General features: G+C 42.2%; 1 protein-coding gene across 1 annotated transcript in view; it reads right to left on the bottom strand.

Annotated features, from left to right (window-relative positions):
- Window positions 1-13,127, bottom strand: part of SOX10 (SRY-box transcription factor 10) — a 29,195-nt gene that overhangs the window by 2,903 nt on the left and 13,165 nt on the right. Inside the window, exon 3 of the mRNA XM_060245472.1 lies at window positions 162-427. Within this exon, the coding sequence (XP_060101455.1) occupies window positions 162-427 (266 nt within the window). The remainder of the gene's footprint in view (window positions 1-161; window positions 428-13,127) is intronic.

Below are 13,127 nucleotides of genomic sequence, written 5' to 3'. Positions count from 1 at the left end.
TGTTGTCAACTTGGGGATTCCATGCCTAAATATTGAGTCATGCCAGGCAAAGAAACTGGCTTTCATGTTGCTGCCCTTTCTCTGTAAGATGACTGCTGATTTATCAGACAGCTGTGATAGATAGCCTTGCATAGCTGAAGGTGCTGCTAGTTTAGACTAACCTGAAGAATGTTCAGGGTGTCCATCAGACAGGGGAGAGCCTTCACCAGGGTGCCTGTGGTCCATGTGGGCATTCTTATAGTGGGCCTGGATAGCGGCAGCCCCACCAGCTTCTCCTTCAGCTTGGCCGTCATTTTCACCCTGGGCAGCCTTGCCGTTTTTCCGCCGACGTGGCTGGTACTTGTAATCAGGGTGGTCCTTCTTGTGCTGCATCCGCAGCCGCTCGGCTTCTTCAATGAAGGGTCGCTTGTCACTTTCATTCAGGAGTCTGCCAGAGAAAGATTTGAGGGAGAAGGAGGAACAGGCTTCTTAAAACTAGGACTACAAAATATCACTTGAGGTTATGTTAATATATAAACCCACAAGAGATCATCTTATATCAGCACAGCAGGGAAACTTCTGGCCACAGCACTAGTCAACCCACTTCAAGAAGTTTTGTAGTGGTTCGGCAATGCTTTTTAGGCCAGATTATGAGACTACCAGGCATGCGATCAGCAATCTGTTTCCGGAGCCTAGATAGCATTCTGTCAGCTAATCAGCCATCTGACCCATTTGACATAAGCGCAGTTTTATCTTTAAAACACCAGCAGCCAGTCATATACCAAATGATGGTGTCCCTGTTGTCTCCCCTCCCCCTGAAATTCTGTGATACTTTTTGCTCTACTGACGTTTTAAGATGTGATGTGTTCTCTGGAGTTCTGTGGAGTTATGCAGCATATTCTACAGCCGTGTGTATGTTCTTTAATATGCTTTGCATAGCTTAAGAGCTGTATAATTTGGAATGTCCCTTTAATCAACCCAAATGTAGCAGAGGTCTTTATAGTTTTTGGATCTCAGTCTTGAGTCTGTAACAGGCACTGCATTATAAGGCACTATTTAATAGATACTGTTTGGGGACAGTAATTAAAAGCATGGCATGACCTTGTGAAACTGGATGAAAGGCACTATAGAAAAGTAAAGTAACTACTGTAGTATTCTCTTGTTAGGACAGGATTTCTCTGCCCATCATATTAGATGAGGGCGGCACAAAATCTCATGCCTTTTCACTTTAGTTGTTGCTGTTTTACAGATATTTCTTTTTTTTCACTGTATGTCAGGGAGTGCCAATTGGCAGCTCATGGGCCAAATCTCTGGCCCTGAAGGTGTTTTTAATTTGCCCCTTGGCAATGCTACTCAGTTTCAGTTGATTTGTTCATGTTTTCAAAAATTGAAAGAGATTATTGCACCTTTAATACTAGATGTCTCTGTAAGTTCCTTATGTAGTGTCTGGCCAGCTCTGAGTGTGCATGGCTGCACTTTCCTAGAAGTTAGCCTCACTGAATAATGTGACACTTACTTCTGGGTAGATCTAATTAGGCTTGCAGTGTAAGTATTATAACTTGTAATAGTAGATTGTAATGCAAGGAATATTAAAATATAATGTAATTTGGAATGATAAGTCGGACTGTATTTATCTGATCAGGGGACTTAACATTGCCAATTGCCCCACCTCAAAGAAGAGGATGCTGTAAGTTTGTCTCCATGCCTGAGAGGGGTAGACGGAGTGCGATAGCAGGATCTCAGTTAATTGCTCTCTACATTCCATAGTTAAGAAGGGTACATATGTCCATCAGTCTCCAATTTTGATATATTTATTTCATTTACTATGTTTCCCTCCGGAATTAAACCCAAACAAATTGTGACCATATGAACAAAGATTATTCCAGTTTGGTGCTTGCATCTGTCAAACATCTTTATTATGCTGTATGCTAATTTGCTGCTCATCCTCTACCTATATATATATGGACTGGTAACTTCCATTTCAGTGTATCTGAGGAAATGTGCAGGCGCTTGAAAGCTTATACCTTGAATAAAACTTCGTTGGTCTTAAAAGGTGTCCCTGGACTCAAACTTTGTTCAACTTGTAAAACACTTCACTGTTAATTTTTTTCTTTTTTTTTTTTTTAAATTTTCAAGTTTATTACACCAAAGTGCAAAGACAAATTACATCAAACAAAAACAGAAACAAAACATAACATACAGTACATACATAGAGACATTCCACCCTTCTCACACATCCTGAAATTTGCAAATTCCCTCCACCCCTCAAACATACTCCCAAACATCCCGGGAGCGATTGGAGAATAAATTTTTCTATTTCTATTGTTCCAATGTCAATCCTTTACTTTTAACCCAACAATAAATTGGTTCCCAACTTTCTTTACATTTTAAAATATTACCATTGCGCACTCTAGTAGTCATCAAATCCAGTTCCGCCGCTTCAATAAGTTTAACAATAAATTCTTCCCTTGACGGAATTTGCGGGGACTTCCAATATTTAGCAAATAATATTCTCGCAGCAGTAACAATATACATCAATATCTTAATTATTTTAGGTGGAAAATCTTGTCTACATACGTTTAGAAGATATAGTTCTGGAGAATGTTCCAATTTGATCTTTAAAATTTTTTGGGTCCAAGTATGTATTAAAGCCCAGTACTTTTTGGCGCGCTCACATTTCTATCGTTGGTCTTAAAAGGTGTCCCTGGACTCAAACTTTGTTCAACTTGTAAAACACTTCACTGTTAATTTTTTTCTGATGTCACTAAGCTTGACAGATCTGTGAAGTAGGCCAGGTTGTAAGGGGAAATACATTTCTAACTCCTAGATCTTCTCTTGCTAAAAAAAGTTGAACACCCAACACGAGATTTGCCCTCAGTTTGCAAGACCTGAGCAAGACTGTTTACAATAGGACATTTTGGAGGTCATTAATTCATAGGGTCACCATAAGTTAGAAGCAACTTGACAACATTTAATAGAGAGAGAGAGAGTGGGATTTTGTCGGGAGAACTAGAATGGTCCATAAGGATATCTCTCCTCTATGATTCAATGCATTCTTTTGAGAGGCAGAAAGACATGAGGGCTGTGGTAGGCTGCCATTTGCCTGTATTTTCCAGGAATGCCATCAGATTTTGCATTCCATCCATTTCATGTTGAAATCTTTCCTCCTTTCTCATGTGAATCAAGTCCATAGGATCATTTTTATTTTCCTGTTATTTGTTTGAACCAATTTTCTTCACTAAATGTAGGTAATCTGAATTAGTTTCGAAGTTCTTTCATGCATGTAAATGGGGTCTAGAGTAAAAATGGTATCAAAGAAACTATTGAATCAAGAACTCCAGCAATGAAGATGGGACCATGACAACACATAAAAACAAAACGATGTTCCAAAGAGATATATCCCATAGGATATATTGGCTGCTGTTGTTCAGTCGCACAGTCGAGTCCGACTCTTTGCGACCCCATGGATAAAGTCACGGCAGACTCTCCTATCTTCTACCATCCTCCGAAGTCTGCTCAAATTCATGTTTGTTACATCAGTAACACTGTCCAGCCATCTCATCTTTTGCCGTCCCTTTCTTCTTTCGCCTTCTGTCTTTCCTAGCATCAGGATCTTCTCCAGGGAGTGCTCCCTTCTCATTTGGTGGCCAAAGTATTTGAGCTTCAGCTTCAGCATCTGACCTTCCAGTGAACAGTCTGGGTTGATTTCCCTTAGGACTGACTGATTTGATCTTCTTGCAGTCCAAGGGACTCTCAAGAGTCTTCTCCAGCACCACAGCTCAAAAGCATCTATTCTTCTGCACTCGGCCTTCCTTATGGTCCAGCTCAGCCATACATTACTACTGGGAATACCATCGCTTTGACTATACGGACTTTTGTTGGCAGGGTGATGTCTCTACTTTTTATTATATTGCCCAGGTTCGCCATAGCTGTCCTCCAAGGAGCAAACGTTTTTTAATTTCATGGCTACAGTCACCATCTGCAGTGATCTTGGATCCCAGAAATGTGAAGTCTGTCACTACTTCCATGTCTTCCCCTTCTATTTGCCAAGGTGTGATGGGGCCGGATGCCATTATCTTAGTTTTTTTGAAGTTGAGTTTCAAGCCTACTTTTGTGCTCTCCTGTTTCACCCTCAACAAGAGGTTCTTTAGGTCCTCCTCACTTTCTGCCATTAGAGTAGTGTCATCTGCATATCTGAGGTTGTTGATGTTTTTCCTGGCAATCTTAATTCTGGTATATATTGGTACATCCCTAGTATTACCTAGATTCAAAGCTGTTTACCTAATGCACAGCAAGCATACCAACTTGTCCAGATTGTAAATTTTAATTTAATGTTTGTAGTTCTAGCTGTCACTATTGCTGAGATTTTTATTTTTTTAAAAGTATCTCCTTTTCCCCCTGTTCTGTCTAAAGGAAGCGGTAAGCATTTGGCCTGATAGAAAAGAGCCATTCCCACAGCAGCCAACTAAAGGCAAGGAGCAGGACTTTCCCACTTCCCTTTGTAAATTTGTCATTACTCATTATTGATCAGAAACTGAGGCCTGATTCACATGTGTTACATGTGCAGATGGTGATCTAGAACCTTAGGCCTGCCCACCTACCCTTACAGATAACCATGAAATAAGATCTGTATAGCAAATCTTAAGTTTTGTGAAATGGCTTCCTGTGCCTCCTCAGCAGTTTTTCACCTTGTCAAAGACATCATGTGGTGGGAAAGGAAGTGTTGTCTTGGCACAAAAAAATTTGTCAAAAGCATACAGGGATCCACTTGTCTTAAAATGGCTCTCCCCAGATGTGGGAGATGTTTCCACACATCTGCATTTCAAGCTGCCTGTACGGCTGAAGCCAAGATAGGACAAACATAACCTATGGCAGCAATGCATAGACAGAAAAGTGCAGAGTAAATGAATCTAGAAGGTTGTACTCAGAAACGTGTTAATAGTGGGGGCTCAGCCAGTGATCCTGGGCATAGGGTTGCCAATCCCCAGGTGGGGGCAGGGGATCCTCCAATTTGGAGGCCTTCCCCCGCTTCAGGGTCATCAGAAAGCAGAGGGAAGGGAGAGGACAAGGTCTGCTGGGCGCTCCATTACCCTGGGAGACCAATTCCCATAGGGTATAATGGGGAATTGATCTGCGGGTATCTGGGGCTCGGGGGGGGGGTGTTTTGACGCAGAGGCACCAAATTTTCTGAATAGCATCCGGTACTTCTCCTCAAAATACCTTCCAAGTTTCAAAAAGATTGGACCAGGGGGTCCAATTCTATGAGCCCCAAAAGAAGGTGCCCCTATCCTTCATTATTTCCAGTGGATGAAAGGCATTTAAAAAGTGTGCAGCCCCATAAATTTGATGGCCAGAACTCCCTTTGTTGTTCAATTATGTTTGTCACAACCTTGCTCCTGGCGCCACTCCCAAATTCTCCTGACTCCACCCCCAAAGTCCCCAGATATTTCTTGAATTGGACCTGGCAACTCTACCTGGGTATGAAAATGGGAGTTATTGCAAGTGTGTCCCTGTTTTTATCTGTGAAATGTTGAATGGTATGATATCCTTATTGGAATTAAAACAAGAACAAAGAAACCCGAGATGGTCTTTCTAACAATGAGTTGTAGCGTGTGTTTATCCAGTTTCATTTGATGTGATACTTTATGTCTCAAAAAGGCACCTATGTTGAGGCACTGTTGACATGAAAATTTAATTATATTTATTTGAATAAGCAGCAAATCATTTAAAGTGTAAATGCTTAATCAATTAAAAATTGTTTAAATGCCTGACCTGGTAACAGAGCACATACAGGGTATCCTGCCCCAGGGCCGGATCTAAGGGGGGGCAGAGGGGTGGTATTTGCCGCAGGCACCAACGGAGGGGGGGTGCCAAATTGGGTATGGAGCCCATTATATTCTATGGGACTATAAGATAGAATGGCCCATAAGGGGGCGCCATTTTTTGATTTTGCCCCCCTCAAAAAACATGTAGATCCAGTCCTGCCCTGCCCCCACTACTAAGAAACTGCAGCCTTTCCCCCAAACGCATGTCTTCTATCCAAGACTGCTCTATCTTTGTACCTAGAATCAAACAGGAAAGCAAATCACAGGCATAAGGGCCTGCAAAGGTGAAGAGTCTTATCTCTTACACTCTGTTCCAGGGCAATTCAATCTAAAATCTCTTGGGGCCATATTATAATGACTAGAGTACTCTTCCTTCCCCACTAGATCTTTTTTCTTCCCTGGTCTTGCCTACCACATCCATCCATGTATCTCAGAGAAATCTGAATTATAACCCCACGGCCAGACCATCCCAATTACAGAGATAAAACCTTCAGGATAACAGTTAATTTGGGAAGAGTACAGAAGGACCCTAAGCCAAGGAACTGATATTGCTTTTCTCTGGAGAGTACAGCTTCTCCTTGCCTTTCCACTAGAATGAGCAGACATATTTGCCTCTGCGCCAAACTCTGATTTAACTGCCAGTTTTACTCCTCCCTTGGTTTCAGGGAGGCTACTGGCCATTTTTTAAAGCATCACTTGCATGTTTATGTCATCCAAGTTTAATATAGCATCCTGTAGGTTTTTTTAAGTCACAAAACTGCTCCAGGGAGAGAGGGAAGAGCTATGGTTGTGATGTCAGAGCCACCAATCAATCAAGGCTGTGTACAGCAAATATTTGCGTTCAGCCTATAGAACAGTTTTTTTCCAAGTGGACCACTATTCTGAATGTCATGCCATGGTTCCCCTATCTTTTGACACTGGTGGTGGGTTATAATTTCTCCCCTGCCCCCCCACCCCATATTCTCAAAACTCCTCCTACAGTTTCAACATTCCACATTCAGCTAGAAACAGGAAAAAAAATCAAGAAGTTGTTATTTCTTTTATGACTTCTCCAGCCAAGCCAGACACATGTAGTTCTGCAAGCCTGTATGTTCTCACTCCATTTATGCCCACTTCCCAATAGTTTAATAAACGCAGGAAACCTGGACTGAAGTATTCAGATGTGTTATTCAGTAGACACCTGGTTCCTCCAGACTGGCATTTTTAATCCAGCTAGGGGGCATAGAAAGAAAACCAAATCTATGATTTGATGACTACATTCACTGCGTTTATATATGCCTAACATACTGCTTATTCCAGGGTACACCAAACTTCCATCACTGTAGGTCCCATGTACTTAACATTATGTTTGCATTAATGGCAGGAGGGAATATGCCACACACAAAAAATTGTGGCTTACAAAAATCCCTACCAGTGCTGAACCACAGCATGGGTGCTGCTTGTCTTCTCTGACCATATTGGATCCAGGACCTCATTCCACACCCTTCACTTCTCCCTAGTACTGCTCCAACCCCATCCTTGTCTTCTCCTTCCATATCTCCCTGCTCCATACCAGGGATCAGAATTTCAAATCAGCTTTAGCAAAGTGAAACCGGTATGAGCAGGCAGAGGCCAGGAGATTTGAAGGATTTAGATTTCACTGTTTCCTGCCTTTCTGTCTCCCCCCTCCCAAACAACCCCCTCCCACTATTGCTGACCTTTTATGCAAAGGCATTTTTGCATGGGCACAGAAAAGAACAAATAATCAAGTGAGAGGCAGCTTTACCTGATCTTCCCCCCACCCCACCCCACCCACCACGATGCTTGAGTCAAAATGGAAGATGTGGAAAGAGGAAGGCTCTGTTAATTTTAGGCTTCATTCTTTCCCACATGGTATCTAGTGTAATAAGTGGTTGAATGCATGCAAGTAATACAGCTGAATTGTGAGAGACTCAGGCAGCTCTCTTCAATCACATACTGGTATTGACTGTGGATGAGTCAGTGTGGTACAAAGGGCTTGCAAGAGCAATGGGGAAAATTTTAAAGGAATAGGTAGAAGATCACATGCATGCATACACACAAGTCCAGATGTTGTATGCATGACGGCTGCCTTCCAAGGAAATGTTGGCCAAATCCTTTCATTGTGGAGAAAGATTCAGCTATCATCCACAGTTAAGGATTTTGATGGCCCACCTTCTTTAATGGCCCAGCCAAGGAATCAAATCCAATTAATAAAGGCCAACTAATTCTTGTCCACCTTTACCGAAACATGATCCTTCATGACTAAACACCCTAAACAGATTATCTTGTACATTGCACGGGTTTTGTGCCATAAACATAATGCAAAACAGAGTTTAGAGGTGAACAAAGACACACTCAGATTATTAGCATGAGATGTCTATGTTACTTTCAGGTACAGAATTTCTTAAAAAGTAGTGCTGGAATCAAGTGTGTTTGGATGCCATTTCTCCCCCTCCCTGTTCCCAGATGTGTTGAGGTTGGCTGTAGATAGAATACACAGATTATGTGAAAGTATTTTGTTCAAGAGCAGTCACTTCTTTATAATTATTTTATGCATTTCCAGCCTAGGACTGAATTCAAACAGATTCTTTGGAATTTAGCCTGATGTTTAAAATAGTCCATTCTTTTACATGGCATTGGATTCCAAAGGAAAACCTTTTTGTGTCCACAAAAAAGCATAATACACTTCAGTGAAGAAAGCTGCTAGGAAGAGACTTCTGGAAACCTCCTTGGTGTTACTGTCATTTACTCTTTATTCATTTGTTTCTTGTACAGTATGTTTGGTATAGACAGAGGATAAGCTATTACCAAATGCAAGTCACAAACTGATCCTCCCTGCCATTATTCAAATATCAGTGCAGGAGAAAGCAATCCAAAGATGGAGACTGTAGAACTACAGAAAACTTGATGTTGCCCGTCATCAACAGATACACACACAAGCACCGGAAAATGTATGGAACATTGTTAGAAATGGGGTGAGCTAAAATACAGATTTCTCCAGCCTCCCATTTCGAACATCAAACTATACCTCACAGGCAGCCTTGCGTATCTTTTTCTGTTTCCGTAGTTAAAAGCCATCTTGAAGAAAAATGCTTCAGCAGAGAAATAATGAGGATACATTGCAGTGAAGGAGGAATGGGGCTCTTCAAGCTTATCCCTTGTGGTGCTTTTTCCACTCAAAATTTCCCCCTCTCCTGCTTTTCTTCCAATGATTTTTGCAGTGGTTTTCAATCTGTTGCTAAAATATTGCTGAAATGCTTGCACAAGCATTACAGAATAGATAAAAGGCGGCTGAGGGACACTTTGTGTTACTGGGTGGAAAAGCTCAGTGGGAATACCTATATGACAGGTGTAATATGTTTCAAACTGTAATTGCATGTCTCCAGGGAACCCTAGGAATAAGTATTGGAGCTACGGATCTCTAAAAGGGATGTATCAACATCTTCACCACACTCCAATTCCAAGCATTCTTGGGGAAGCCACAGTATAAACTGATATATTATTTAAAGGACTGTCCTCTCAGCCAACATGGTTCTCAAAGCAGCTTTGGTTCTCAAAGTACAAACTGTGATGGTGAAAAAAGTATCGTGACGTTGCAGCCAACTTATGGCAACTCCGTAGATTTTCAAGACGAGACATTCAGGGGTGGTTTGCCCAGGGTTGCCAATCCCCAGTTGGGGGCAGGGGATACCCTGGTTTGGAGGCCCTCCCCCTGCTTCAGGGTTATCAGAAAATGGGGGGGGGAGGGAAATGTACACTGGGCACTCCATTACACCCTGTGGAGACTGGTCCCCATACTGTATAATGAAGAATTGACCAGTGAGTATCTGGGGCTATGGGAGGGGCTGTTTTTTGAGGGAGAGGCACCACATTTTCCATATAGCATCTGGAGGCTCTCCTCAAAAAACCCTCTAATTTTTAAAAAGATTGGACCATGGTGCCCAATTCTGAGTGCCCCAATGAAGGGAAAGCATTTAAAATGTGGTTCCTTTAAATGTGAAGGCCAGAACTCCTTTCGGAGTTTAGTCATGCTTGTCACAACCTTGCTGCTGGCTCCACCCCCAAAGTCCCCAGATATTTCCTGAGTCAAACCTAGCAACCCTAGGTTTGCCACTGCCTGCATCTGCATTGTAGAGACCTTGGTATTCCTTGGTGGTTGCCTGTTCACAAAGTAACCCAGGCCAGTCCTGCTTAGCAGCCATGATCTGACAAGACAAGGCTAGCCTGTCTGTGCCATCCAGGTCAGGGCAAATAAACAAATACAATTAATTAAACCAAAAATATTAATAAAAACGACAGCAATATCTTGAAACCAAGCATTTGTGTTCTTTCTCAGGACAGCTAATTTACAATACAAAAATACACATTTGTAATGGAGTCATGGCCCAATTTTCTTATTGATTTCCACGGAAATTTCTAGACACTCACTGAGAATGCTGCTGATGTACTTTTGCTCACCTCACATGTTTCATAAGGTCGTGTAGTTATACCATCATTAGTCTTTAATATGCCACAGGACACTCCTTTTGCATGCAAGCTCTGTGCTACAACTACTCCTCAGGGAATTCTTTGGTCAATTCTGGCCAGGATGTTATTTGACGATTTGTCCAGCAGATGGTGCTGTAGATACCAACATCTCGGCCTGTTATTTCTCAGTGGAAAGAGTTCAGTTTCTTCAGTTACACTGATTCTGCTTTTTGATTCTGCTGTTGTTCTTCCAAAAAGGTGAGGCGTCTGTTTATAATCGTGTCGCATGATGCACATATATGTAAGTGTGCGTGTGTGTCTCTATGAAAGCGCTCACTACTTTCTCAAAGAAACTTTTTGTTCCAGTACTTAACAGCAAAGCTGACTTGTACCATGGCTCTCTCCCTACCTATCTAGATCCAAGTGGGCAGCCGTGTTGGTATGAAGCGGTTGAACAAAGCAGGAGTCAAGTTTCACCTTTAAGACCAACCAATTTTTATTTAGAACGTAAGCTTTCGTGTTCTCTTAAGCACACTTCATCAAACGAGGAATCCAGCACAGTGAGCAAAGCCATACATAGCTGAGCCTGTTTGCCTCCTTCTAAAAATGGTAATATTTCAAGGCTTCCACATCCCAAGATGTTTACTGAGTTAGAGCTGAGAGGACCTACAAATGTCCAAAGATATTTTGGCAGAAATCTGGGCCCAGCTATTTTCATAAATTCAGCCTGAGGCAACAGATGCCGTTTTGGTGGAGAGGAAAACCAATTAAGTTCCCTTCAAAAACATTCTAGGGCTTTTCTTTCTCAGTGAGTTCTCTTACCTCACCTTCACTCTGCCCCTCCTGAGGTTTGAATAAAGGTAAAGGTAATCCCCTGTGCAAGCACCAGTCGTTTCCGACTCTGGGGTGACACTGTATCACAACATTTTCACGGCAGACTTTTTATGGGGTGGTTTGCCATTGCCTTCCCCAGTCATCTACACTCCCTGCCCCCAGCAAGCTGGGTACTCATTTTACTGACCTCGGAAGGATGGAAGGCTGAGTCAACCTTGAGCCGGCTACCTGAACCCAGCTTCTGCCGGGGTCGGGAGGGGTTAAATTGTTCACAAAGTTCCCATTGATACATACACATTCATTGCTTGTAGAGTGGAATGTCAAGTAGGATAACTGACATGTCTGAATCAGCCATCACATCAATCACCACTGCCAGAATTTTCATACCACAATGACAATTAAAATGAAAACAACTGATGTGTTTAGTCAGGAGTCATTCAATCATCAGATTATGAGACAGCAATTGGAGGGGGGAGCTGCATGTGTAAATCAGTGTTCCATTAAGGCCAAATTCACTGGTGCCACTTAGAGTGCTTACTTGTTCACTCTCCTGCTATTATTGTGAGGTGCCGTCAAGATACAGCTTTGACTTATGGTGAGCCTGTAGGGTTTTCAAGGTAAAAGACTAACATAAATGGTGTGCTATTACCTGCCTTTGTGGAACACATGGAAAAAACAAAAGGACACATGTACTGGGTGAAGGTCTGTGATAGCTTTTTGTCTCCAGGCACCTTATTCTGTATTTAGTGTTTAATTTCGTGCTGAGGCCCAAAACAGTCCTTCACCAGGCCCCACAAACTCTTAACTTTTCGCAACGGTCAGATACAATCCCTAGTTATTAGTTCATGTATTTCCAGCATTGATCCCTGGCGCTCAAAAGTAATTATGGAACTGGGCTGTGTATTAAATTAACTCCTAGTTGTAGTTTATGAAAAGTGGTTTGACAGAAAGCCAACCTAATGGGAATTAAAGGTAACTCACCAGATTTAATTATGATTATAGATGCCACTCTGAGATTGCAGTGACAGATTGAAGGGCTCTGATTTTGGCTTCTCATGACCAGGGCTATTTAAAGTAAGCATCATGGCCCAACAGGGTTGCCAGGTCCCCCCTCCCCCAGCTACCAGCAGGGATGGGGGGGGGGGTAGGGTTCCCAGATCCAGGTTGGGAAGCTCCTGGAGATTTGGGGATGGAGCCTGGAGAGGACAGGCATCACAGTGGGGTACAATGTCATTGTGCCCACCCTCCAAAGCAGCCATTTTCTTCAGGGGAACTTATCTCTGTAGTCTGGAGATGTGCTGTAATTCTGGGGGATCCTCAGGTCCCACCTTGAGGCTGGCATCCCTGTGGCACAAGCCCTTTCATATTAAATTCTTTACCATTTTTTACAGCTAGTAATAACATTGGATGAGCTTGTAGCACCAGGGTTTTCCACTTACAATGTAATATGTTGTGAATTAGTTACCACTAAAACCAGTTGCAGAATGGAATATCTAGGAAAGATAATTTAGCCAGGAGTGAAAGAAAGCCTGGAATGGCAAGTGCTAGTAAGAAAGTGGCTAGAGCAGTATCTCACATCTTCTACTTCAAGCTCTCTGAGGAAGACAGGATGGGTAATACATTTGTTTCCTTCACCCTTGGGAGTAGCTAGCTACTTCTACCACCTGTGAGCTAATAACATGGCCAGCCCAGGGCACACTTTATCAAGTAGAGCTCAAAATATGTACTATATTCTCCTACTTTCTGTGGGATATCTATTGCCAGCATGAAGTACAGGAAGTAGAAATAAATGGGAAGTAATTGAAGCAGTTAATTACAGCATGAAACTGAAGCAGTTACCACCATAGAGATTAACTCAGAGGCTGAATTGTGTAATGTTCTCCTCACCACCACCACCAATATTGCTAATTATTTTTTAAAAATAAGGCATATTGTAAGGGTGAAGCACATGATTACCCAGTGGCAGATGAACTGCAAGATCACATAACAAGCACTTTAGATCTACTAGTGGTTTATATAGTG

This window comes from Heteronotia binoei, chromosome 8 (assembly GCF_032191835.1).
Source record: "Heteronotia binoei isolate CCM8104 ecotype False Entrance Well chromosome 8, APGP_CSIRO_Hbin_v1, whole genome shotgun sequence".
Lineage (NCBI taxonomy): Eukaryota > Metazoa > Chordata > Lepidosauria > Squamata > Gekkonidae > Heteronotia > Heteronotia binoei.
This window is presented reverse-complemented; position numbering and strand designations above follow the sequence as displayed.